A 27,768-nucleotide genomic window follows, 5' to 3' on the forward strand; every position below is an offset into this window, starting at 1 on the left:
GGTCTGAATGCACAGTTATGAAGATATTTTATTTCTGGTGTATATATAAGTATTAATTTTAAACCATATTTGTACTATGTTAAAAGATATGGCCACTATCACCATAGATATTGTGAGCTATGTTTTCATGCTTTATTTTGCACTATTTAATTTGCCTCTTTGCATAGAAAAATAAAGTTATCTATTTTATTAAGGGGGACAGAGGACCTAAAGGCGATCAAGGCATACCAGGAATTTATGGGAAAAAGGCAAGTTTAAACTTAATATGAGAACAAATGATTTAGTTCAACAAAAAACATTATGTCAGGTGGGCCATTCTTAGAGTAAAGACTGAATATAAATCTAGGTTGTGCTTGAAAACATATTGTGTAGTATTTTATAGGCAAGAAATAAAAGTTAATACAAATGGTTAGCATCATAATGTACTGGATTTTTTTCAAAGGGATTGCAAAAGAAAATCAAGGGAAGATTTATCAACAAAAGGATATAGTTGTCAATAATTTTCTTATACACAAATCTCAAAGATGTTTAAAATGGATAAAAGACTTATGATTTTGAACAATACAAGACTGAGTTTGAAATAAAATTATATACAAACTATGGACATGTTATTGGTAAAATATATAAACTTTTGTTGAAATATTAGAGACAACAAGTGAAAGAATGTATGATAAAATGGGCTAAAATGTACAAATGGTTCAGTGGGAAAATATGTGGTTGAAAGAATTTAAATTTATATTATTTTCTGTACCTAAAGAAAAATTTTATAAAATGATATATTTTTGATATTTGTCACCAAAGAAATTGTATAGAATGTATATAGGTACTACAAATTTATGCTGGAAATGTGAACAACATGGACATTTTATCATGTTGTTATAGATCTGTGAAAAAGCAAAAAAAAGGAGGGTGTACAAATAATTACACTAATTCAGAAGATTTTAAAGACTAATATACTATTGAGACTTTCTTTTGGGACTAATAGATAAGCAACTGGATTACTATATACTCCAAAATAAAAAATACCACACAGAGCAGAGGAAAGGTGCTGAAGATTATAGAATTATAGAGATGGTCAAATCGATTTCTTTGATTAGAGAAAAGACAATATCTACATTTATGGCTGACTGGAAACCCCTTATAGATTTTTTGCATGAAACAGAAAAAAATGAATTTATGACATGGTTTTGATGATTAGGGGAAAAAATAAATAATAGAAAAAAGTGAGCTTTCTTTTGTAACCGTAGAATAAGAGTTAGCTTTATATTCATTCTTATATTTGCTGCAAAGGAAATTGGATGCTTCTTCTTTTTATTTCTTTTTATCTTTTCTCTTGTTTTTCTTTCTTTTCATTCAACGCTAGTTTATAGAATATAAAAGAATATATAGCGAAACTATTTGTTGTAGTTTTTATGTTCTTTTTAAAACTTTAATAACATTTATCTAGAGATTTTAAAAAATCCAATGGGAAGAGTTCCCATAGGCGACCTTCCTTTGCAATTTTAGTTCAGTCCTGGGAAACCTAGGTGGTTGTAAACTGCTGGAGAAATTATTGTATAATTATTTCCACAAATCCCTTGTCCAACTTGTATCTTAAAACAAGAGCAAGGACACTACACTTCACCCATAAGAATGTTATCACCTTGAATAAGTACTAAAAGAAAAAAAAATAAGGGAGAAATTTTCTTCACAGTGCTAAGTCCAGGTTTTTCCACAACTGGTCAAGTATATTTAGCACTTTATGAGAAGGACTAATGAGCCAGCTTCAACTCCCCAGGTGTTCTGTCAGCCTTCAAGCAGTGTTTCTCAACCTTGACAATTTTAAGGCATGTGGACTTCAACTCCCAGAATTCCACAGCCAGCTTTGCTGGCTGAGGAATTCTGGGAGTTGAAGTCCACATGCCTTAAAATTGTCAAGGTTGAGAAACACTGCCAGGGTGCTGACAGTTTGATTTACTGCTGCTCTTATTTATCTTTCTCCTATTCTTTAACCAGGGCGCAAAAGGAGAAAAAGGTTCTGCAGGATTTCCTGGAATACCTGGACGGGTTGTAAGTTTCGGAGAAATTTGGGGAAGTTCTATTTGTTTTTCCTTTTTCCTGCTCTATTACAACTGGTGATTAACTCTAGCTCTATTTATAAAAACAGGGAGAACCTGGGAGGAATGGGAAGGATGGCGTACCTGGAACTCCAGGTTTTAAGGTACCCAATGTATTGATTTTGTGCAAATATTGTATTCATAACTGGAATCGAAATTAACTTCCTGTATATGCATGACGTATACAAGTAGTTCTCGACTTACAACCATTCGTTCAAAGTTGCAGTGGCCCTGAAAAAAGTGACTTACGACCGTTTTTCACACTTACAGCTGCAGTGATTCACTTAACCACTGTAGCAAGTAAGGTTATAAAATGGGGCAAAAGTCACTTAACAACTGTCTCATTCGGCAACGTAAACTCTGGGCTCAACTGTGGTCGTAAGTCGAGGGCTACCTGTATGCATATCCTTTTTTTTCTACTTTATTAATGCATTTTTATTTTATTAATCTTATTCTTGTATGTTTATATTTCTTTTAAACAAATGTGCTACTTAAGTGCAGCTACTTAAGTGCAGCTACTTAAGTGCAGCTATTAAATGAGACCCAATGGACTCAGTGGACTGGGAATCCATCTGGCAGGGGAACAAGGAAACAATTCATAATATAAAAAGGAGCATCAGACAACTCCCTCCTACTTACACCACTCATCGTCTTGACCTTCTAATAGGACCTGCAAGGATTCCAAACATGTTTATGTGCTCTTAAATTTGTTCCATGGAAGGGAGGACGAACCTAATTAAGACTGTTCAATACATCAAAGCTGATCCATGCTTATTGGCATGCAGGTACAATATAAGAATTGAGACTCTTGCAGTCATCAGCTGCATGATTTGGCTCTCTTCCGTATGTTATTATTGCATATGGAATTCTTAGGAAGTTTGTGCTGGGACTTCTTCCATCCTTTCCCTTGCTACATACCTTGGAAATTCCCTAATCAGGTTAAATTGCTCTTTCTGGCATGTAGCGTAGCTCTGGCAGCAATAAACGGGGAGCATAGGAAATTTGAAGAGCAATGCAAGTGCATCGTCTGGATTTCCTTCTTGCGATCTGATTTTTTTTTAAATCTAATTTTTAATATATGCTTTTGTTTAAATACATTGTATTCTTTCAGTCATTCCTAGGTTATAATACAGAGCAGAAACAAGAAGTATAGCATTTATTTCTGAATAGTTTGAAATTATAAAAGCAATGATCTCTTGTTTCTGCTGGATTAAAATGCTACCATTTTGCCTTTTAACATCTGCTGTCTATAAAACATCATTTCACTTGGGTTTTTTGTAATCAAAGTCAGAATATTTTAACAAGAAAAGCATCTTTGAACATTTCTTCTGGAATCTTCTTCAGTTTCTTCCCAAAAATTCAGAAATAGGGTTTTCCTTCCCCCCCAAAACAGTAAATACTCTGCTACACATCAAAATCATGTGCTCCATAAGATGGCCTCTGTAGACCCATACATTGCAAACACTCTGCTGTGGAATAATCAAATCCCACCCTTCTTTGTGGAAGAGTTTTCATTGGGAACTCTTTCCATTGGATGGGAAAACAAATATTTATCAATTTTCCACTGTTCATAACCCCCCCTCTTTAAGAAACTCAGAGCATGAGTACTTCAGAGTTAGACTTTCTTCAAAATGTAGGGAATGGACATTATATAGTTATCCTATCCACAGGTTACACTAGTTTTTAAATTCCCAGCCAGAATGGATCATAAGAATAAAAGTAGTCCTCAACTTACAACCACAATTGTGCCCCAAATTTCTGTTGTTAAGCAAAATATTTGTTAAGTGAGTTTTGCCCCATTTTACGACTTTTCTTGCCATAGTTGTTAAGTGAATCACTGCAGTAGTTAAGTTAGTAACACAGTTGTTAAGTGAATCTGGATTCCCCATTGACTTTGTTTGTCAGAAAGTCTCAAACAGTGATCACATGACCCCAGGGCACTGCGACCGTCATAATATGAACCAGTTGCCAAACTTCTGAATTTTGATCGTGTGACCGTGGGGATGCTGTAATGGTTATAAATTTGAAAAAATGGCCATAAATCACTTTTTTCAGTGCCGTTGTAACTCTGAACAGTCACCGAACAAATTGTTGTAAGTTAATGACTACTGGTTGACTTACAACCTTTTGTTTAGTGATGGTTTGAAGTTACAACAGAACTGAAAAAAGTGAGTTACAACTGGTCCTTGCACGTATGACAATTGCAGCATCCCCAGGGTCACATTTTCAAAATTTGGGAGTTGGCAACCGGCACATACTTACAATGGTTGCTGCATCCTGTGGACATGTGTTATGATCTTCCCAGGCAGCTTCCAATAAACGAAGTCAATGGGGAAATCCAGATTTATGTAATGACTGCATGATTCGCTTAACAGTTTCGGTGATTTGCTTAACTCTGGCAAAAAAAGGTTGTAAAATTGAGCATGGCTCACTTAACAACCACCTTGCTTGGCAATGGAAATTCTGAAAGTCTGAATTGTGATTGTAGGTCAAGGACTTGAGCTGCTGCTGCTGCTGCTGGTGACAGCAGTAGAGAAGTGGTTTGGTATTGCTGCCTTCTGGAATGCTTTTATTTATTCATTTATGGGATGGCCAACTCCTATACAATTGTGCACAGCTTATAACCAGGAACCTAAACACACACACACACACACACACACACACACATCATGTAAAAAACAAAACAGAGTGAAGTAATCAAACTAAAACAAAATTAATTGAAGCAGGGAGAAAAACCAAAGCAAAGCAAAACAAAATGAAAAGGAGGCTCCACACACAGCGCCTAAGGCCTGGGAGAACAACTAAATCTACAGTAATTCCTGGATTACATTGAGACAATGGTTTCATGTGGATGTTAAATAGACAGGGAGGGAGTGTGGAGCTCTTTGACATCCATATGTGAGGGATTGCAAGTGAAACCTCTCCCCATCTGTCAACACTGGTGGAAACTAGTCACAAAGAAAAGAGAAGAACCACTGATAAATTGAACCTCCCAACCCCAATTCAAAAGCTACAGGCAGATCAAGGAGCACAAAGATGGATACATTACCCATGTCCTGAGTCCAGCACAGATCATGAATAAGCATGACCGATGCCATCTCCATACTAAATCTTACATACTGTAGCTTACATTTCTGGGATTTCTTGTTCATCTCCCATTGAAGTCCAAATTATGAGCTTTGGAAGGGTGAGATCAGTCATGGTTGTTAGCTGCTGCTAATTATTTTAGGGCAATAATGGCTTGAATCTCTATTTTGAGTGTGCCCAGACATGCTTTCTCAGTCTAGAGATGGGAAGGTCTGGAAAAAAAAACACACACACAGAAAAATTAGGGAAAAAACAGTCTCCCCCCCTTTTTCTCTCCCCCAAATGGCTTTGGGAAAAAAAGGAAAATAACCTGTCTTTCCCCCCAATTGTTGTGGTTTTTTTCCAGGCCTCCCCATCTCTAAATTTCTCTCACACATACTGTATATATGGAATGCAAGCAGTATTGAGCAACTCAGAATGATAGCATTGGGGAAATAATATGCTTGGATCCTCTTCTAAAAGTTGTCATTTCAAAATTTCAGACACAGCAACCATTTTTGTACTATTGTACTATTGTCCTGAATTCTCTGATAAAATAACCAGGCAAATTTTTATATATTTTCCTGACTAATCTCATGTATGTGCTCCTAATGCTTTCCAGTGTGAACCAATACTTGTTCCAGTTGCTGTAAATGCAGATAATAGAGCCATAAATCAGCAAGGTCTACATCACTGGGTCATTGTTAGCTGACAAATGCAGCCAAATCAACTACCCCCCTGACTCTTTTGGAAAGGATATCCACATTTTGTTAGCTATGCCCTCTGGAGGCAGAAACCAATAGAGCCGCATACATCAGCACAGTTTTTATGTTCTACTCAATGTGGATGGACTCTTGGTCTTTCCCAGAGATTTATTTCATAGGAAACAGGCCTGAATATAGATTTTGCATCATTGGCAAGATCTGTAACTAAATACAAGTGGAAGAATTAAAAAAACAGCTTAAAGAAACATGTTGTGTAGCAGCAAGATTTAGCTGTGTGTATTTTACTGGCAGATTTTCGATATTTCCCATATATTGGTTGAGTTAAGTCCATTCTGTTACAGTTCCCAGTGTGCTACTGGAAATTTAATAGTTTCATGATTATTTATTAACATTAAGGGAGAAGTTGGACAACAGGGTTCTCCAGGACCAGAAGGAAGACGGGGGAATCCAGTAAGTTTTTCAATGACCTTTATGTCAAGTTCTTTATCTTTTGAGGTTGTTTTACTGGCATTCACTTTTCCTTGTTAAAATCTATTTTTAAAAGTTGAGCATCAAACAGAACACAACCACATACCAAATCCTGGCAGCTGATCTTTTAATGTTGCTTTAAGAGATTAGGGAGGATTTTCTTCTTTGTGTCACTACTGTACTTTTCTTTTTGATGAGCAATTACTGACATTCATCAACATGACTATTTCTTCCTTTCCATCTTTGCAAAGTAGTGCTTTCATAGGGAGCTTGTTGGCGTAATGTTTTATATTGTTTATTTATTTAAAACAACTTTCTACTGCTTCCATCAAAAGAAGACTCAAAGTGGTTTATGATTAATATTTGGGGGCGTTCTGAAGTTAGAGTTCTGAGGAATGGAAGCTGAGATTGGTGTCTGCAGGACACACCACTTTACGGATTAAAGTGATGAAAAGAGTCATTGTGCCATCATAATGCAAGTTATAACTCTTTCATACATTTCTATGACATCTTAGCACACATATTAAAGGAGCAGGGCTTGGGTTCACAGTGCTGCTTTCATCATTTCCACCCAACCTCACCCTGGGGAGTATCGTTAACTAGCAGTAAGATCTGCATCTCAATCTACCCCCAAAAGTGAGTGGTGAGAGATAGACAGACAGACAGACAGAACAATAAAGCAATGTCTGTCAGGAACTAAAGAATTTTGATCCAAACATCCTTGCGAGGTGCATATTTTTTACTGTAGTTCCAAGTTCTTCAAAATTCTAACTTGCCAGTATTCTTCCTCCTAAACTCTGCCTGCTCAGCCCATGTTCCAGAGTTTCCTGGACCTTTCCATTTTTCTGCTCCACATCTCCATTTTTTCCTTCTTGGAGGTACTGTCAACATTTTACCCATTACTTTAGTCTCTGTGATTCTTCAATACCTTTTTAGTGCAGGTAGTCCTCAACCTATGACTGGCTGTTACCATTTGAAAGCATGGTAGACCCCTAAAATCTACTTACTACCCCATTTCAAAGTGCCCATGTTGCCTCCACCCTGGTCACATGACCCCATTTTGAGTGCTCGGCAACTTACTGCATTTATGGCCATTTGCAGTTGCATGACCTCAATTTACAATGATTTTGCAAGAAACAGGCATTTACTTCCCATTTCTGGCAAAAACCGCCCCATAGTGGACAATGGGTTCATTTAATAATTGCAGCGTTCGCTTAATGACTGTAGTATTTGCTTAATGACTACTGCAAAAAGGTCATAACATTGGGTTTACTCACCCAGTTTACAACTTTCACAACTTATGATCATATTTGCCAGGCTCAATTACAGTCATAGCCCAGGAAGTACTTGTAGACCTACCCTACACTGCATGTTTTACAAAAAACAATTTTTCTAGAGCAGGAGAGAGAATTGGATTGCAAATTAAAATTCTTCACTCATATGCCAATGGAGGATATACCCTGTTAATTCCACAAAGGACTTCCCCTAAGACTGCCTTTCCTAAAGCCAATGATTCATGAAATGCTCCATACAACTTTTATAAAACTCCCAGAGAGTGGCATTTTTCCCATTTGTAAAGCATCCAAACATTCTGTTTCCCTCAGTTATTTAACCATTGAATGGATAATCTGCTTTGAGTTAGTGTTTGATCAGAGGCCGACATTCTTTATCGTTTTGGTTAATGTAATGTTCACAAAAGCTAGATGTTATATGGTACAGATTAAATTGAATAAAGCCAGCAGTTTTAATTGTTTAGAAACATTAAATTGAAACTTACATTTCATGTTTAATTTCCTATCTGTATTTACTGTGCAATTGTTTAATCTATCACCCATTGTTTCTTTATCCTATATATCATTTGGACAGATATACAGTTGTGGGGTCCTTGGTGCTTTCTGAGCTTGATTGTTTAATTGCAGACCTTTCATTAACTAGCTAGGTAACATCAGTGCTAGCACTGTAGCTAGGTAGCCCTGAAGATATTACTTACACCCACAACAAAATATCAGGGACTTAATAACCATTTTGGTCTTTGACATACTGATTTTCAGATTGATCCTCTTCATGGAGGAGCTATAGTGTCTAAAAATCACCATACACCTCAATTGGGTCATCAGCCAATAGCACAACATCATAAGCAAAACAAAAACGTACATGAACATTTATACCCACCACCAACATATTTATTTATTTATTTATGAGACTTATATACCGCTTTAAGTGCAAGTACTCTCTAAGCGGTGTACACCAGTAAGCAATGTATATATATATTTACATTGCCCCCAACAATCTGGGTCCTCATTTTACCTACCTCGGAAGGATGGAAGGCTGAGTCAACCTTGAGCCGGTGAGATTTGAACCGCTGACCTGCTGAACACAGTCAGCTAAAGTGGCCTGCAGTACTGCACTCTAACTGCTGCGCCACCTCAGCTCTTATATTTCTCATGTCACTACAAGCATTCTTATTATTCATTTAGTTTATTCATTTAGAATATTCAGAAGTGTTTCAATGATGAAATTCTGAATGGTATATCCCAAAAGTAATTTTTCAAAAGGCAATTGGACTTTGTTTTTCCTTGAAGACGTTTCGCTTCTCATCCAAGCAGCTTTGACCGAATGGTGGAGAATGAAAGATTTATATTCCTTGCAGTCATCTGCTCGTTCTTTTTGAGAGTTGTTGAGGCCACTTGAAGGTTAATCTGTGTCCTCAGGGTCACCTGAATAATGCAAATGGGTGTGGAACCTTCTTGGAACTGCTGAAAGGATTATATAGTAAACAGGAGATAGGTGGTGTCATATCCCTCCCCCTTTGTTGAGAGAGAGCTGTAGATGGCCTCTTTGACCTCTTTTTCAAACCAGCAGTGTTCTGTCCAAAATGTGGACTTTGATGTATTCAAAAGAGTGACCTTTGTCTTTCAAATGCAGATGAATTGCTGACTCTTGTCCTGATGGCTTTGCTCTCCTATGTTGTGCCATGCGTTTGTTGTGCCATGCGTTTTGTTTCTTCAATGTACAGATCATATAAGTACATGTCTCACTGCATTGTACTACATATAGCATGTTGCTCAGTTTGTGTCTGGGTATTTTACCCTTGGGGTGGACAATCTTTTGCCTTAGTGTATTTTTGGGTTTGAAATGTGTCCTCCTTCCATCCTCCACCATTCAGTCAGAGCTGAAGAAGCTTCTTGGATGAGAAGCAAAACATTCTCAAGGAAAAACAAAGTCCTTTTGGACTTTTGGGACAACCATGACCTAGATGACTGAGAATCTCCATAGACATCTGGGTGGTTTATCACAAAGCAGATATACCTTTCCACTCCACAAATTCCTTGAATCTGCTTTAGAACAGTGAAAAAGTTCACTCGAGTTGCAGAATACATTGTTAATTCGTTCAGATGAAAAGTTAATTCACTTTTGAAATTAAACAACAATTTCATAACTATGCTGAAGTATTTTGTATTTGTTATTCTAAAAAAAGAATTTTTTTTTAAAAAAACATGAGACTTGTTTGCCAGTATTTGACCAAATATCCAGCCTTTGCCAGATGGTTTTAGACAGATTAGAGGACGAAAATACTACCTATTTTAGAATGACCTTTCTTCCTAGAACTCCATGCCTTTTTTTCTATGTGACTTACAGAGCATTCTTCGTTTAAAATTTCCATCTATAATTTTTGTCAAATGCTGTGTGCTCTGGTTGTTCTCCTGGCAGCTTTCTGTGTATCAAGGAATAAATGTTATGTAACAAGGAAATTTAATTTTGAACAGAAAATAAAAGGGATTTGCCTGTTAATAAGATCCACCCAGATGTGAAGTGATTCTTCCTTCTTTAATTTTTGCTCATAAAAATGTAGGTGTCAGCCATAGTGAATTCTCGTGTGGAGATACCATAAGAAGAATCAAAGTGAAGGCTATTTCTGATCACAGTTTTGGTGGACATATATTATTTTTAAGCTGAAACTGAACATGATTGCTACTAATTTTTCAGCTATTCTGAGGCAGGCTTAAAGAATAGTGGTAACAAGAATTAACTGCAACTTGAAGTCTAACAAAATCTATTAGAAATAGAAATAGAAGTCTTTATTGGCCAAGTGTGATTGGACACACAAAATAAATTTGTCTCCGGTGCATAAGCTCTCATAGTACATACAAGCAACAAGTGACAATCATAATGATAATCATAAAAATACAATCATCATAAATCATAGATACAACACTCAATGATAGTCATAGGATACTAAAGCAATCAGCATAAATCATAATAGGTTACTAAAAAGCAATCAACATAAATCATGAGATACAACAAGTTATAGTCATAAGAATCTAAGGATATGGTAATAGGACAGATGAGAAGGATAATAAGTAATACAGCCCTATTAGGTGGTTTGACATCCCAGGGCATAGAAAATATATAATATGGGCTTTGGTATATCTTCAGCTAAATGAACTAAAATCAGTCATTAACAGAAAAATATTACAGGAAATAAACATAATAGTTTTTCATAAAACTCAGAATGAAAAAAAAAAATCTAAAAGTGCCTTGATGAAAAACAATATCCAGAAGACTATATGTTTCAGACTGTGCATAGTTTTTCCTTGTTGTAGTGATAGGTTAGCCAGAAAATATTTTTTAGATAAATATGAGTGCCAGATTGCTGTCTTGATAGGACTTTTGATTGATGGATTGATTGATCGAGTCTATTTCAATTCTTCCAGGCCACATAAACAGACCTTCTAGATCGGATGGACCATTCAATTCTAACAGTGATCAATTTATGTTAGTTTTCCATTTATTAATGTATAAATCAGTCCATTTCAATAAGTAAAGAGAAGCCCTCCGGATGTCTTAGGCTTTTACTCGTATCACCCCAAGCAAAATGGTTAGAGAAGTCTTGGGACCCCGATGTATGAAAGAATGCCCATCAGTCACATTCTTCCCATCTGTGATTTCTGTTACAAATCTAGTTGTTTTCAATGCAGTGCAGGTCTCTCCAACAGCAGTCTCATAAGACATCAATATATTCAGCAGTACAGCATTTGGGATCTATGTGCATAAGCAAAAGTTACACCAGCTAATAGTGATATACTGTATGGTCTTTGTTCCTGAATGCAATTGCAAATGTAGAAAGTAGGGGATGCCACTTTTAGTATATCCAAGTATACTACACATTTTAATTAGAACAATAAATTCTGTTCTTTTAAAAATATTGCCTTAAGAATTTAATTACTATGTGTTACACCTTTGGAGGCAAAGTGTGCTTGTAAACTCTGCACACAAATGTATTTCCTCTGCTTCTTATGATCAGCATAATGGGATAGGTGAGGTCTAGGTTGAAGATCCCCTTGTAAAACTCAGCATGTGGCTGTTCTTGGCTGCTAGCAAGTAAATCCTATGATATGCTCACCCCTGGCAAGAACTCTTGGTTTTTTTCATGTGGCTTCCAGTAGCAAAGTGAACTGGCAGCTTCTGTTTGTGGTATGCAAGTTGTGTGATGAAGAAACTTCTGCTAAGGTTAAATGATTGTGGGTGCCATGAGCCTTGGTGGTCATTAAATGAGTCACAGCCACTGTGAATGTGGAGAGTTCTGTAAACTCAAACCAGCCAAGCCAAAAAGCACAACTGCATTTAGATAGTCAGGGTTTTCCACAGAGACACCAAGTACTTTTCTGAATGTTTTCTTGCCAATGCTTTTTATGGCGTAGGAGGAAAGGGTCATAACCCAAACCTTGCTACAATGAGGATGGAAATTAGATTTTCTTTTTTTAATAAAGACCTCATTGTTTTTTGTTAGTTTCCCAGAAAACAACTCTGTCCAAAAATAAAAGCTGTTTTTGAGATGAAACACTTTTTTCTTAATATTTTACAATATCCCTAAAATAAAACAGAAAAAAAGGAAAGCAGAGAAAGTTTCATGCAAAAACATTCTCTTGAAAGAAAGATTAGTATCTTGCAGACACAAGGAACATTATTATGTTGGAAGAAAATAATCAAAATCAATTTAAAAATACTTTTGAAGATACATTATGCATAGTGATTCCATAGTTTTTATTTAATGAGCTAGAAGCCCAGGATAGAAACAGCTATGTAAGTTTAATGCTTCATAAGAATAATTATGTATGTGGTTAAAGATCCAGATCAAGAATTTTCAGATGCTTCCCTCTGTGCATTGTTGAGTCATGCTCAAGAATCAGTCAAGAATTCTAATTTCCCCTGTTGATTCACAGCTCAAAGATTATATACCATGCAAAGTGGTATATAGAAATATAATAGGCGATACTGCCAACATGCAGCTATTTCTAACCAATGTTCATGATTGTGTTTCCTTATAATGGATAGTCGTTCACACATAAATATGCACTTACAACTTCTGTTTCAAGTCTGATATCACAGTGGGATATAAATGCATAATTATCTCCATGGATAATTAAAGAAGGAGTAAAGAGCCTCACGTGAGAAACACAGTGGTGCTTCTGTTTAATATGCTTTAATTTATTTTTCCCAAGGGAATTCCTGGGATCCCTGGAATTCAAGGAATAAAAGGAGATAAGGTATTTATCAGGATGTAGACTTTATATAGAGACATTTCCTGTTTTTTTTTGCTTTAAAACATTACTGCCACAGTGTATTCTATAATAAATTAAATAATGTTTTATTTTGTTTTTTAAATTTATCATAGGGTGAAAGTGGGCTGCCAGGACAAGAAGGAACAAAAGGATCGCCAGGATTACCTGTATGTTTTTGTTATTCCATATTTTTTAAAAAAAATTTATTAAATAACAAAAAAGAAAAAGTTTAAAAACATTGAACATGGTAAATCAGACTTGACCAACATCTCAGTTCATTCCTATTCATAATTAATTAAACTCTATACAAAAACATCACTCTAAACTCAATCTTAACTTATCTCATCACAGTGACCTCCAAATTTTTCCCCCCACCATTTATAAAATTTATTCCATATTTGGTAAAAATCCATAACATCCTGATTTTTGAGTCTTTTAGTTAACCTATCTAATTCTGCGCAATGCATAATTTTATAAATTAAAATTTCCTCACTAGGTACAGCTGAATTTTTCCAATTCTGAGCGAATACTATTCTTGCCGCTGTAACCACATGAATAAATACATATCCTCTTTACTAACATTTTCTTCAACAATTCCTAACAAAAATGTCTCAGGCTTATATTGGTTATTCCATATTTTTTGAAGTGGGTATGGCAAAATGCCAAGATTATAGGAGTCATGGACCTGAAGAAAATCACGCTACCCAGTTCTGTATTGTACTTTCACAGCAACTATAAAATCCAGAAGTCAATATGTCTGAATGAATTGGAGACAATGATGGAACGAAGGCAAAAATGCTAGTTTTAAAATAGAGACCAGTATAACTTCATTAAAACAAACTAATTATGCTGCAGATGCGCTGTCTTGAATTAATGCATATTGAATACTACATGGAAACTGAAGTTAAATGCTTTTTTGAAAGGGGGAGACAATTCATTGCCTTAAGGATCCTTTCAAATGTTCTGTCATTCACTTATTAGGGAACTTGAAAATTATGATTCTTTCCATCACATTGAACTGTTTTAGAACAAGGAGGCGCCTCTATTCTGACCTGTTAATAGCTTCCACAAAATGATTCTCTTTCCAGAATGGATGGTACGTTAATTTTGAACAGATGGTGGCTGTCACTAATGTAAATTCAAAGTGATGGGTATTCTTCATGTAGACATACTAACTCCATTTTAATAAAGAAGTATTTTGGAAGAGGCTTCATCTTTCAACTGTAGATTTAATCTCAGAAAGTACTATAATAGTTGAGGAGTTCAATCAGTGAGGGAGAAAAAGTGCTATTACTAGAGAATGACATGACAAACATCTGGAAACAAAAAGCATACAATGGTTTCACATGGTCCCTTTGCAAAATACTCTATTACCCCTCTTCTTGATATTTGTGCTGGTATAAGATTATATATACCCAAGTCAGGCTTTCTATTTTGTGGTGACCACCATAAAGATAGATTGGTCATCTATTTTAAGATTGCCACTTAAGCTTTTTCTCTGCCATTTTAATAGCAGTTTCCACTTATTCTCTGAACAAAGACTTCTTACTGCAATCCCCATCTTTTCCTGCCTGTTTGAATTTGTATTCTGATCCCTGTGACAGGTTTACCAAATAAGCAATTTTTGCCTTTTGTTAAAAAGATTCATGAACTCAGTGCATATTTTAAAATCAAATATTTAGCTTTAGGTTTCAGTTTAATTATTGTCACTTACCACTTTAATAATAACAATCTTCTAGTTTACATAGAAGTTCTCACATTTGAATATGTGTGTGAATGGAAGATGTGAATTAAGGCTGTGCCTGATCCTTGTTTGCTTATTTATATTTATCCTGTGCTTATCATTATCTCTGGAAAGAAAAGGTCCTTTCCTACTCAAACTAAGGAGAATGCCAGTGCATATATACAGTTTATTATATCTTCATAAATATCATAGGAAGATGATGATTCTTATCATGTTGTAAGCTGCTTAGTGTTGGCTTGCACTGCAAGATGAACAGCATATATGTTAGATAAATAACTAGAGTAAATAAATAAAGAGGAGGAAGAATGTGAGCTTGCAATATAGACCTAAACTTTTATTCTTGGTCAGATCACTATTATTAAAGCAAATTTGCACTACACAAGATTGGTACCCTGAGATTTTTGAGCAAACCTGATGCTTTCAGATCAGAAGATGAAGTATATTCCACTGAAATAAATCAAGATGGAATTTACTAAGTTGGGTTGTGGTTTGGGGTGTAATTTCATTAATGTAATATAAAGCAGTGATAAATAAGTTTAGGTAGTCTGCCAAGTGCTCCTGCTATATTAGCACTTAAAGTATTGCCACTTTGTGGCAATTTGCATGTGGGTGACAGCATTTTTATAGAGAGAAATCTGGTTTTGGGATGTCCGGAATTATCATTTAGATGATGATGATGATGATAATAATAATAATAATAATGAAAGTCATAGAAAATGATAAAATTAAACTGCTCTGGGACTTCAGAATTCAAACAGACAAGCACCTGCAATATAACACCCCAGACTTAACAATTGTCGATAAGAAAGACAAAAAAGTCTGGATAGTGGACGTGGCAGTGCCTGGAGACAGCAGAATAGACGAGAAAGAAATGGAGAAGATAACAAAATACAAAGACCTACAAATAGAAATAGAAAGACTGTGGCAAAAGCAAGCAAGGGTAGTACCAATAGTCATAGGCTCCTTGGGTGCAATCCCAAAACAAATGGAGCACCACTTGAACACAATTGGCATTGACAAATTCGCTATTAGTCAATTGCAAAAGGCGGCCTTACTAGGAACCGCTTCCATCCTGCGACGATATCTGTAATACCATCAAACATCCACATCTGCCTATCCCAGGTCCTGGGTAAGGACTCGATAGGTAGACAAAATGCCAAATCCAGTCTGAAAATCTGGCTGACTGTGCGATGATCCATAATAATAATAATAATAATAATAATGATAATAATTAGTAGTAGTAGTAGTAGTAGTAGTAGTAGTAGTAGTAGTGAAGTTGGAAACGACCTTGGAGGTCATCTAGTCCAACCCCCTGCTCAGGCAGGAAACCCTATACCATTTCAGACAAATGGCTATCCAGTCTCTTCTTAAAAATTTCCAGTGTTGGAGCATTCATCGCTTCTGGAGGCAGGTTGTTCCACTGGTTAATTGTTCTAACTGTCAGGAAGTTTCTCCTTAATTCTAGGTTGCTTCTCTCCTTGATTATTTTCCATCCATCGCTTCTTGTCCTGCCTTCAGGTGCTTTGGAGAATAGCTTGAGTCCCTCTTCTTTGTGGCAGCCCCTGAGATATTGGAACACTGCTATCATGTCCCCCCTTGTCCTTCTCTTCATTAAACTAGACATACCCAATTCCAGCAACTGTTGCTTATATTTTTCAGCCTCCATTCCCCTAATCATCTTTGTTGCTCTTTTCTGTACTCTTTCTAGAGTCTCAACTTCTTTTTTACAACGTGGTGACCAAAACTGGATGCAGTATTCCAAGGGGGGCCTTACCAAGGCATTGTAAAGTGGTATTAACACTTCACATGATCTTGATTCTATCCCTCTGTTAATGCAGCCTAGCACTGTGTTGGCTTTTTTGCCAGCTGCAGCACACTGCTGGCTCATATTTAAGTGACTGTCCACTAGGACTCCAAGATCCCTCTCACAGTTACTACTATTGAGCAAGGTACCACCTATACTATACCTGTGCATTTGGTTTTTCTTGCCTAAATGTAGAACCTTACTTTTTTCACCATTGAATTTTGTTTTGTTAGATAGCACCCAGTGTTCAAGATATTACATACATATCCTAAAATCTCAAAGTTGGGCAGGCATCCTTTTAGACTAGGATACATTTTGCATTTTGAAAGCATGTAGTGGGCACATCCATAAAATGGTTGGTGTAGGAGGGTTGCTTTGCAGCATGGTGGTTATGGTTTCTCCAAGATTGTTTCTGCATGTGCAGGAAGCACTATATCAGTTTGAATAGTACTTTTTCCAGATCATTTATTATGATTATTTTTCAGTTTCTTCTTCCCATGATAGGATCCATTTACTTTCAAGTGCATGGATTATTTAAATATTTAGAGTGGCTGAAGAGAAATCAGCCAGAATATAAAGCAAAATTTATTTGCTGTTAGTTACAGTAGTTGTTCCAGAAGAGAATGGATGAAAATCTTCTTGACAATTCATGTGTAATACCTGAGGGAAATTTCATCAGGAATAAGGAATAATTATTCTCATTATAGTTGCCAAATTCAATCATTTATTGTTATATTTGCCATTAGCAACTCCAGTTTTGGAGAAAGAAGCAACAATAATTTGTTATGCTGTATTTTAAAAACTTGCTTCATTCTTGTTGCATCAGTTTTGGCTACTTTTGTAAAAATGCTACATCATGAGTGGGAGGCCAGGGGACTTTCAGATGTTGCTGCATTATATCTCCTAGCATCTCTTGTGTTTTGTAGTGCTGGCAGGGGCTCATGGGAGTTGGGATTTAGTAGCATTTGAAAGGGTACAGGCTCTTCATGTCTGTGCTCTATACCAGTGATGGTGAACCTTTTAGAGACCGAGTGCCCAAACCGCAACTCAAAACCCACTTATTTATCGCAAAGTGCCAGGGCCGCATCAGCATTGTGGTGCACTCGGGGGGGGGGGCAGGGAGGTGTCTCTGAGTGCTGCCTCTGGCACGCAAAAACCAGGGGCGCAAAATTGGGCCACCTGCTGCAAAGTGCAAAAATGGCCACTGCCACATCGCGGGGTACAGATTCAAGGAGCTGCACCACGCAAGAACGGGGCAGGGCTAGTGAGTATCATGCAGGCACTAGCTCTGCCCCATTTGCAGCGTGTGTGTGCTCACGACCCCGTGCATGCATGCATGCATGTAAAATGTTTCCCCCTCCTTTTTCTTCCAGTCCACCAATTGACAATGGTTGGTGATCTCTGCTCTACCACCTCTACTCGAGCTTGCTAGTCGGCTGCTTCGCCTCCTTTGTGTTGGGTGGGGCTCCTGCTCCAGGCAGTGGTGGCGGCCTGATGGACCTGCTGCTGGCAGTGGTGGTGCGTGTGCCAACAGAGCGGGCTCTGAGTGCCACCTCTGGCATGTGTGCCATAGGTTCACCACCACTGCTCTATACTATGTAAGAAAAACCTATTTTCAAGGAATATCCCCCCCCCCCAAAAGACTTTCTTTAAACTTTCCTAACTTAAGATGTGGGATTGGCCCTTTTGATTTTGAACACGTGGAGATTATTGTGTTAGTTTTGTGCGTTCTGCAAGGTTTGGTTTTTTGGGTGGGGGGGAGTGGGAGATGGGGAGGCTTTTTAGTCTAGCTATTAACGAAACCAACCCCGGGCATATTTGTTCAATGATGCAATCTTCGATCTCCGGGAAGGGTATAATCTAGTTATTTATTGTTAAAACAGTATTTAAAACAATAAAATTTAAAACAATAAAAAACAGTTATATACAAGGTTAAAAGAACTTAGCTTTTGCTGGTCATCAGTTAAATACTGTTTTAACAATAAATAACTAGATTATACCCTTCCCGGAGATCGAAGATTGCATTATTGAACAAATATGCCCGGGATTCGCATTTTTACAACCATTAAGGATATGCATATATATATATATATATATATATATATATATATATATATATATATATATATATATATATATATACATACACACACACATACACACACACACACACACACACACCCATTTAATACCAGGCTTTTCAAATGAACAAGAAATTTTTCCTAGAGTGGCTTATTTCATTAACCTTCAAAAAGGTTAAATCGCCCCATGATTCCAGTGAAAACAGAATTATCTGAGCACCTTGTGCTTGCCGTTAATTTTAAGAATGTAGTTTTGATAGTCTGTTTAGTATTATGTCTGGCTTGAACCTGAGCCATACATAAAGCACCAGTTACATGCATACTTGATCTATTATAAACAGAGGATTTTCAAGCAAAGGCTTGAAATAGGCTTGCAAACCCTGACTGTTTGAATTCATTGTACTTAATGCTTGGGCAGATATAACGTAAACACTGTTTATGGGAAAGGGATAGGAAAGAGAGCAAGGGAAGGAGCGAACGTGTATCCTCTGTGCCAGTTTATCATTTGTACATTTTATAACTGTTGGTAATATTAAATATTTATGTTCTAACCTTCCTTAATTAATGGATCATTGCACTTAAGAGGCACTAACAACTATGTAACTTTAATTGGCCCTTGCAGATGAAGAGAGAGAAAATTAATCATGACTTAGTGGAGTTAAGCCCAAATTTCTATTGTGATTGCCAAAGTCCAAACAGGATCCCACTGGTGCTGCTCATGTTGGAGAAGCCTCTCAACATTTTTTCTGGTCAAGCACTTCACACAATATATTTTTGGATCACTCTGCTCTTTGTTGTTTAATTTGGTTTCAGTGTCAGGTTTTAAGTCTAGTATTGATGACAATGCTGTTTACTCAGCTAGTCCCTCATCCACCTCTTATTTCTCTTTTCCATTGTGAGTAAATTTTTCCACTCTATTGAATAAATGGAAATTGTATACATATAAGGCAGAATTGATTCAGATGAACATGGGCTGGCAGAGTGGTAGAAATGCCTGGTTTTTTTTAAAGCAAGCATATTAACTCTGAAAGAGCACTTCATCTTTTGGAAAGGCTTTTAGGAAAAGGGATTATCAGTCTCTAAATAATAAATATGTAAACTTTATATGTATTTGTATTTGAAAGGAATTAATGATAAATGTTCAATTGAAAGCAAAAAATATAAGGCAAAAAGAGGTGGAGTGCAGTAACACACTGCAATATATGCACATTTTCAATCTGTGTTACTCAAATGTAAGAAATGAAAGAGTTCACGTTAGAACAGTGGTTCTCAACCTGTGGGTCGGGACCCCATTTGGGGTCGAACGACCATTTCACGGGAGTCGCCAAACAACGCAATCTGCCATTTTTTCCCCCTTTTCCTTGGCTGTGCTATTCCCTTTTATTCTCTTGGCTTTTGAAAGCCAATAAAATAGACTCTCTTGAATAGAGTCTAATTCTATTGGCTTTCAAAAGCCAATAGGAATTTTCCAGGCTGTCTCTGCCCTGCTGAGCCCGCCAAAAGTCCCATTCTGCAAACGGTGCTGCACCAGTTGAGTAGTCTTTGACTTACGACCGGTTGAGTAGTCCTCGACTTACGACCGGTTGGGGGTCGCGGCATTAAAAAGGTTGAGAACCACTGCATTAGAAGAAATTGTAATCTGTCTTGATTGTGTCCCTTCCTTCTTAGTTTTAAAAATAGATTTTGAGGGTTGTTTGTATAAGTCCGTTTTTATTTCTATTTCTTAGGGTCTTCCTGGACTTGAAGGAGCATCAGGCTTACCTGGAGAGTCAGGTCCTAAGGTACATTTTTTTTGCTTTGACTTGTAAAAAAGAAAGTCTTAAAAATGTTACCCAAATTATAAGTAACAAGAGAAAAATCAAATATATGAAAACTCTTTCCTTAAATTGGAAGGGGGAGCAAGAGCTTGCACATCTGAATAGGTGAAGTCTATGTGCTTCTTGTAGAAATCTTGGAACATAAAAGTCTGTGCACTGAAGCGTCTTTGCCCATGCTCATTGCATGGGATTTTGTAAGTCCCATAAGCCCAGTACTGCAGTCTTTCAATGCATCTCCATGTATGTAAGAAATGAAAAAGGATGAAGTTGTAAACTGAACTGTATCCATCCCCCTTTCATTCTCTAATACGTTCCTTTATCCTCTTACACACACCAGCACGCTCAGATACAGCCACAATTCATAGTACTGCTCTAAATTACTCTGTGTTCATTACGATAGGGGAATTTCAGAAAAGCAGTAGCTCCAGAGAGGAAGAGTTGTAGTGATGTAGCATGGTTTATTCATTTAATTTGCCTCTCTGAATGTTTGTTCAGTTTGTTTTAGTAACTCCATTAACTAGTTAAAGTCTCACATTTGCAGGGCAACAAGGGTGAACAAGGACCACAAGGGAAATCAGGAATTCCAGGTATCAAGGTAAATTTGACTAAGTTTCGGTGTGTTGCGAGGCAAGGAATTACGTTCTTTGGTTAACATGAAAAACTATGCTTGCTTTGTGTTCATTGTTCATTTCTCTCTTCCTGACATGAACTTGTGATTACTTAAATACTTAGCTTCTCCTGCTAATCCAAGGACAAACTGCATGTATTAGCTACTCCTTATTAATAACAAAAAGTATGAACTATCCTTACGGAAGGAGTTCCCTTATGCAGAAGCTCCATGTATATGTTCTAGGATGGAGGACCAGTACCCATACACAGTGTATTCAGGTCTTGTACCTCCTTTTCCATGTTAATTTTTGTCACTTTTAACCATGTGACATCTGCACAAAGTTTAACCAGAGCCCTTTACATCTAAAGTTTGTGAAAGATAACCTTTGTTGAAAGTACAGATAATCCTTGACTTATAGCCATTTGTTTAGGGACCCATTCAAAGTTATATTAGTGCTGAAAAAGTGACTTATGACCAATTGTTGCACTTATGACCGTTGCAGTATCTCTGTGGTCACAGGATCAAAATTTGGGTGCTTGGCAACTGGAATGTATTTATGATGCTTGTAGTATCCCAGGATCCCATAACTGCTGTTTGCAACTTCCCCATCCAGCTTCCAATAAGCAAAGTCAGACAGATTCACTTAAACACTGTGTGATTAGCTTAATGACCCCTGTGATTTGCTTAACAACCATAGCAGAAAAGGCCACAAAATTGAAAACTTAACAATGCTTCGCTTAGCAATGGAAAGTTCAGTCCCAATTGTGATTATAAGTGGAGGACTATCTGTATCTAGAGCTTCACTGCCAATTTAAACTTCTGTCTGTCATGGTTCGGTGGGGAACTTGTTGGCGAAATGCTTGTAGCAGTTAGAAATGAGGTGATTTTTAAAAATTATTTAACACTGCAGTTCTTTTAAATGTTTGCATAAATTAAGTTCTAAAATAATTTTATCAGGGTTGTGATAAAAGAGCTGTGCTTTTATGTAAACAATTCAGTTTTCTTAATGTTGATGGATATTTTCAGTATTCTGAGCAAAAGCAAGAATGATGAATGTGCTTATGAGTTTTCATCAAGCTTCTTATGTTTACGGCTCATTTGATGTCAAAATATCGCAGGGATTTACTCTGTGGTAGAAATATTCAGGAACTCCCCCCCTGAAAGATATGAGTCTTCTTCTCTAACAAGCGTTGTGAAATAAGGATATGAAAGAAACACTTTGCTGGGGAAGTGGGACAGCTGCATACAGTATGCTCCATGAATAATATAGTGACTTTAATACTATGTAAAGAGTTTAAAGAGCCATTTCATTCATGCTCCCTCCTATTGTGAAGAACCTTTTCTTAAGATTTTGCATGACTGTAATGCGAAGACCCAGGAAAAAAAAGAAGTCCACCGTCATTACCACCCATATGCTTTTGAATCATATATTGTGTCCACAGCTGCACAAGAACAATGCATTTTCATCATGTGTAGTTTCCTATTTATGGAGTTCTTTTTGGTTACTTAGGGAGAACAAGGAAGACAGGGTGATTCAGGTGAACCAGGATATCCTGGGATGCCTGGTCCTGCGGGTTTGAAGGTATGCCTGTTTATTTATTTATTTATTATTATGGACCTGTATTTCCTTTTATAACAAAGCCCAAAGAATCAGTGAGCCTTTAGCTGTGGAATACCCTTACATATTAATACTTAAGACCAGTGGTGAGATTCAGCCAGTTCGCACCACTTCGCCAGAACCGGTAGCTAATTTTTTGTTGCCCAGGCCCAGAATGGATTTCCGGAAGTGGCACCCACCCAGAGAACCGGTTGTTCCCATATATGAAACCCACCACTGCTTAAGATCATTAGACAAAAAGTTAACTTGTAGTTAACATTTCTCCCAATCAGAACCAGAAATTGCAGGATTCTTCTCAAAATACATGGTTGCACTGCTTACTTTTATCAATGAAAAGTACATCTAATTCAGACAATTCCCTTAACCTCTGATGGTATTGTTTTTTAACGTTCAGCTTATCTTCTACAGGTGAATATCCAGCTAGAATCATTTGTTTTGTCCGTATAATATCAATACAAAAGTAGAGATTAGTGGATTAAATTCCATGTTTGGCTTTCCTTAGAAGAGAAGAAACATTAGTTAATATTTATTGGCTTAATTTAGACAGCTTTTGTGCCCATATAACCATCATACTTTGGGAGCTCTCATGTGTGAAAGGCCACAAAATTTAAGAAAAAAACCAACCAATAATTTTGTGTTTGAAGTTATAATAATGGTACTTAAAGACAGGTCCTTGAAGTTCTAGTCATTCCAGCACCCTGCAGTTTTGTGACTGTGATCTGGATGCTAACAACCATCTTGGGCTTACGATAATATATGTGTCCCACATATCTGATCATGTCTATGGAGATTCACAGTCATCCAGGTCATGGTTGTTCCAAAGGTGCTTTTTAATAGGCAACTGGACTTTCTTTGTTTTTCCTTGAAGACGTTTCGCTTCTCATCCAAGAGGCTTCTTTAATTCTTCTTCAGAACTGAAGAAGCTTCTTGGATGAGAAGTGAAATGTCTTCAAGGAAAGACAAAGAATGTTTAGCTGCCTATTGAAAAAGCACCTTTGCAAATGATGTGATCATCATTTGCAATGTTCTTTGTTGGCTTCAGACAAACAAAGTTAATAGGAAAGCTGGCAGGGAAGGTTGGAATTCGCACTCTGCTGTTTTTTCCCCTGAGATACCTGGCTATGGCAGCCATAGCACCTCTGCTTCTCCTTGATGTCCACTCATGCCACCTGGCACATCTGGCAGCAGCCACCCCTGGCCCTGCCACCTTTGTGCCAAGTCTTGATGGCTACCCATGCACCTACCTGTAACCATGTCCAATATGAGCATGCTCAGACCATGCTCTGGCACCTGAGCACCCTCATGCACACACCCCTCCACTTGGAAACAGCTGTCCTCAGTCCTGTTGAGTTCATGCTATGTCAAGTCACACATGTACCCTTATACCAGCAGCGGCAGCCATTCTCACCACTGTGATGTGAATACCATGCTGACCACTTTCAGACCCTCCCGACCTAGCAGTGGGTCCTTGCTTAACTATCTGAAAGCTTCACTTAACCATGGCAACTGTTGCTAAGCAATGCAGTCACATAATGTCACACTTTATGGTTGCATCGCTTAACAGCAGAAATTATGGTCCAAATTGCTATTGTAACCTGAGGTCTACTTAAATATGAGGACAATTATACCCGTGACTATCTTACATTGGATGGCTAAAGTCACCATTTCTCTTATCTCATCACCATCCTGTAGACCCTCAAACAATATCTCTGATCCTCAGCCCTCCTAAGCAGTTGAGAAGAATAGCGTGGCTGGTGGTACTGAAGGCCACTGAAAGCTTTGACATAGGAAAATTACATTTGACATAGTCCCGCTTGCATGGTATAATAACTTGAAGAGAAAGATATGACATGGTTTGTCTTATCAATCTCTCCACAAGGCCACATGATACATGGTCTGTGGGGATGTGGATACAAAAAAACAACAACTGAAGAGTGGTGGGTGAAATTAGATCTTTCTATTATGAGGTCTAATTTGTACCCCTCCACCACATTTTCCTCATTTGTGTCAGTCCAAAGGCCATGAATATATTATGTATTAATATTGTTTTTATCACTTTTAAACAATTTTCTTCCTAATCTTTAATTCAGTATCCCAAAAGACACATTTATCCAAAGAACACAAGCTTTATAGTATTCTGAAATAGCTTTTTAGGATCAACGTATTTTCTTTTCAATATTATAAATTTACATTTGGGGAAATAAGTATGTCAAACTTAGTATTAAAATTACACATCACTTGACATCTTTGTTTAAAAGGACTTTTAGTGCCCTTCAGGGAAACTGGGCAAGATTTACCTGAACGCAACGGTAACATCCTATTTGCAGTTGAAGATGAGTGTCTTCTGAAGACCTTTCAGTATCTGAAGACTTTAAACAAGTGCAATATCCTTCCTTAACATCAGATTTTCTTCTTATATCACAGGCTTTTTAATCAAAGCAGAAAGATACATTGATATACTTGTTACTGCATTGAGGACTTTCATTCAAAATTGTTTAAGCAAATAAGTGGGATCCAGAAATGTGGGCGCAAAAGAAATTCTAACAGTGATGTGTTCTAATGAACTGGCCTGCCAACAATGACTGGAGATGTGAAATTAAAAATGGAAATTGTAGTAGCATGGCTCTAAGATGTGCAAACTATTGTTTGAGAGATTGCACATTGCCTTGTGCAAATGTATTTCATGATGTCAGGGCAAAATCCATCCATATGCACAAGATATTTCTACAACTACAACTGCAGATAGTCCTTGACTTACAACCATTCATTTAGTGACCATTTTAAATTACAACGGCATTGAAAAAGTGACTTGTGATCGGTTTTCCCACTTACAACCATTGCAGCATCCCCATGGTCATTTGATCAAAATTTGGTCGCTTGGCACCGGCATATATTTGTGACAGTTGCACTGTCCCAGGTTCATGTGATAACCTTTTGTAATCTTCCCAGCTGGCTTGCAACAAGCAGTCAATAGAGGAAGCCACATTCGCTTAACAACCACATGAGTCACTTAACAATTGCAGTGATTAACTTAACAATTCTGAAAAAAAAAGGTTGTAAAATGGGGCCAAACTTGCCTGACAATTGCCTTGCTCAGCAATGGGAATTTTGGGCTCGATTGTGATTGTAAGTCAAGGACCACCTGCCACAGTTTTTAATTTCTTTAGTTTAATTTCATCATTACTGTTACAAATAACAGTTTAACAAGAAATTGATTTTTATTTTTCAGGGAGAGAGAGGAAATCAGGGTGAAAAAGGCATCCAAGTATGCTGCTTTTTTTTTTCTTCAATTCTGATATAACTAGGAATAATGCTTGTTTGATGTAAAGAATGTAAGCTGTGAAACTGCATAACATGTGAATCTGTGCTTTATTGTTCAGTCAGAGAAGCCATAGATTTTTTTAGGTTTTGTTCTCTGATCTCTGCTAGAAAGAACAAGACTACCGTCCCAGGATCATAAATGTGATCTTGTAGAGTTAATTAAGCTGGTCAGTTTGTTAGCTGACAGTATGTAGAGGATATATACGTTTTCATAGATTTTCACGGGTATAGGTATGCAGGTCTTGGTATATTCGGGTCTTTTCCTGTGTAAGATTGAGAGTATCTTGGTGACGTTTTGACGAGGTCTCACTCGTCATCTTTAAGCTGGGGTCTTCGGCTTCGGCTTCTTTGATAGGCACTTGGGTGAAGAGGGATGTGACATCGAAGCTCACGAGTAGGTCGCAGGGTTGTAGGTTTTGTTTCTTTATTGTTTCTGTGAAGTGGAGTGAGTTTTGTACGTGTGAGGAGATGGATTCTGTGTAGGGCTGAAGTTGTTTGGCAAGAAATTTGGCAAGATTCTGTAGAGGTGAGCCTATGGAGCTGACTATGGGCTGAGTGGTGTTCCTTCTTTGTGAATCTTGGGGAGGCCATAGAGCTTGGGGCATCTGGGTGATTTCTCTCTGGGTATGATTCTTTGCTGGATCTCTTCACTGATGGGAGAGGCTTTTATTTTGGATTTGGTGGTTTTTTCCAGGTAGGTGGTCGGGTTTAGAGGTTTGTAAGTGGGGTCTTGGAGTAGGTTGGATAGTTTGGCTTGGTAGTCAAAGAAGGAACACCACTTAAACCCATAGTGCCTATCAAAGAAGCCCTGACAGCTATCCAAAACAAATACAACCCCCCTAAGCACATCCTAGATCTGACCAACCACTGCCTAACCAACACATACTTCATCCACAATGGACAAAGATACAAACAGATAGAAGGAGCACCTTTGGGATCACCCCTCTCACCTGTCATCGCAAACCTATACATGGAACACTTCGAAACCAATGCCTTAGACAAATCTGAACACAAACCCAAACTCTGGCTCAGATATGTAGATGACACTTTTGTAATTTGGCCACACGGGAAAGAAAAACTGGACAACTTCCTCACACATCTCAACAGCCTACACCCCAAAATACAATTCATGATGGAAATAGAACCTAACAACCAACTCCCCTTTCTGGACGTCCTAATCTACAAAAAACCCAATGGCTCCCTAGGACATACCATCTACCGGAAAAAAACACACACCAACCGCTACTTAAATGCACAATCCCACCACCACCCTGCACAGATCAACTCCATAGCCAAGACCCTCATCTCCAGAACCAAATGCCTAGCCGACAAAGACCACCTGAAAACTGAATTACACACTCTCACAAACGTATTAATCTCCAACGGATTCCAAAGAAATACTATTACCAACGTAATCCAAAGGGAAACACCCGCCCAATGATCGAGATATAGAACAGTACAACGACATCGCCCTCCTCCCCTACATCAAAGGCACCACAGATAAAATCAGCAAAATTCTCCACAAACACAATATCAAGACAGCCTTCAGCACCGACCAAAAAATAGCCAACCTCTTAAGAAACCCCAAAGACACGATCCAGCTAGAAAACCAAGGAGTCTATGAAATACCATGCAAAATCTGCCCAGCCACATACATTGGACAAAGTAATAGGAGAATAAATGCACACATTGCAGAACATAAGAACGCAGTCAGAAAAGAAGAAAAAACTTCCTCCCTCTTCCAGCACCTTAAAGCTACAGGACATGAAATTGATTTTGAAGGAACCAAACTAATCTCCAAAACTGAACACCACAACAAGAGAATAATTATGTAAGCCATCGAAATAGAAAAACA

At 37.5% G+C, this 27,768-nt stretch overlaps 1 protein-coding gene across 6 annotated transcripts in view; it reads left to right on the forward strand.

Moving 5' to 3' along the window:
* COL21A1 (collagen type XXI alpha 1 chain) overlaps positions 1–27,768 on the forward strand; it is a 103,446-nt gene that overhangs the window by 60,952 nt on the left and 14,726 nt on the right. For all 6 annotated transcript variants that reach the window (XM_039320348.1, XM_039320353.1, XM_039320350.1 and 3 more), the window contains 10 exons: positions 195–248; positions 1,996–2,049; positions 2,147–2,200; positions 6,284–6,337; positions 12,859–12,903; positions 13,032–13,085; positions 20,275–20,328; positions 20,906–20,959; positions 22,485–22,556; positions 25,822–25,857. In XM_039320348.1, coding sequence (XP_039176282.1) covers positions 195–248; positions 1,996–2,049; positions 2,147–2,200; positions 6,284–6,337; positions 12,859–12,903; positions 13,032–13,085; positions 20,275–20,328; positions 20,906–20,959; positions 22,485–22,556; positions 25,822–25,857 — 531 coding nt within the window. The remainder of the gene's footprint in view (positions 1–194; positions 249–1,995; positions 2,050–2,146; positions 2,201–6,283; positions 6,338–12,858; positions 12,904–13,031; positions 13,086–20,274; positions 20,329–20,905; positions 20,960–22,484; positions 22,557–25,821; positions 25,858–27,768) is intronic.

Source organism: Crotalus tigris, unplaced genomic scaffold (assembly GCF_016545835.1).
Source record: "Crotalus tigris isolate CLP2741 ecotype Arizona unplaced genomic scaffold, ASM1654583v1 scf7180000023636.1099087, whole genome shotgun sequence".
Taxonomy (NCBI): domain Eukaryota; kingdom Metazoa; phylum Chordata; class Lepidosauria; order Squamata; family Viperidae; genus Crotalus; species Crotalus tigris.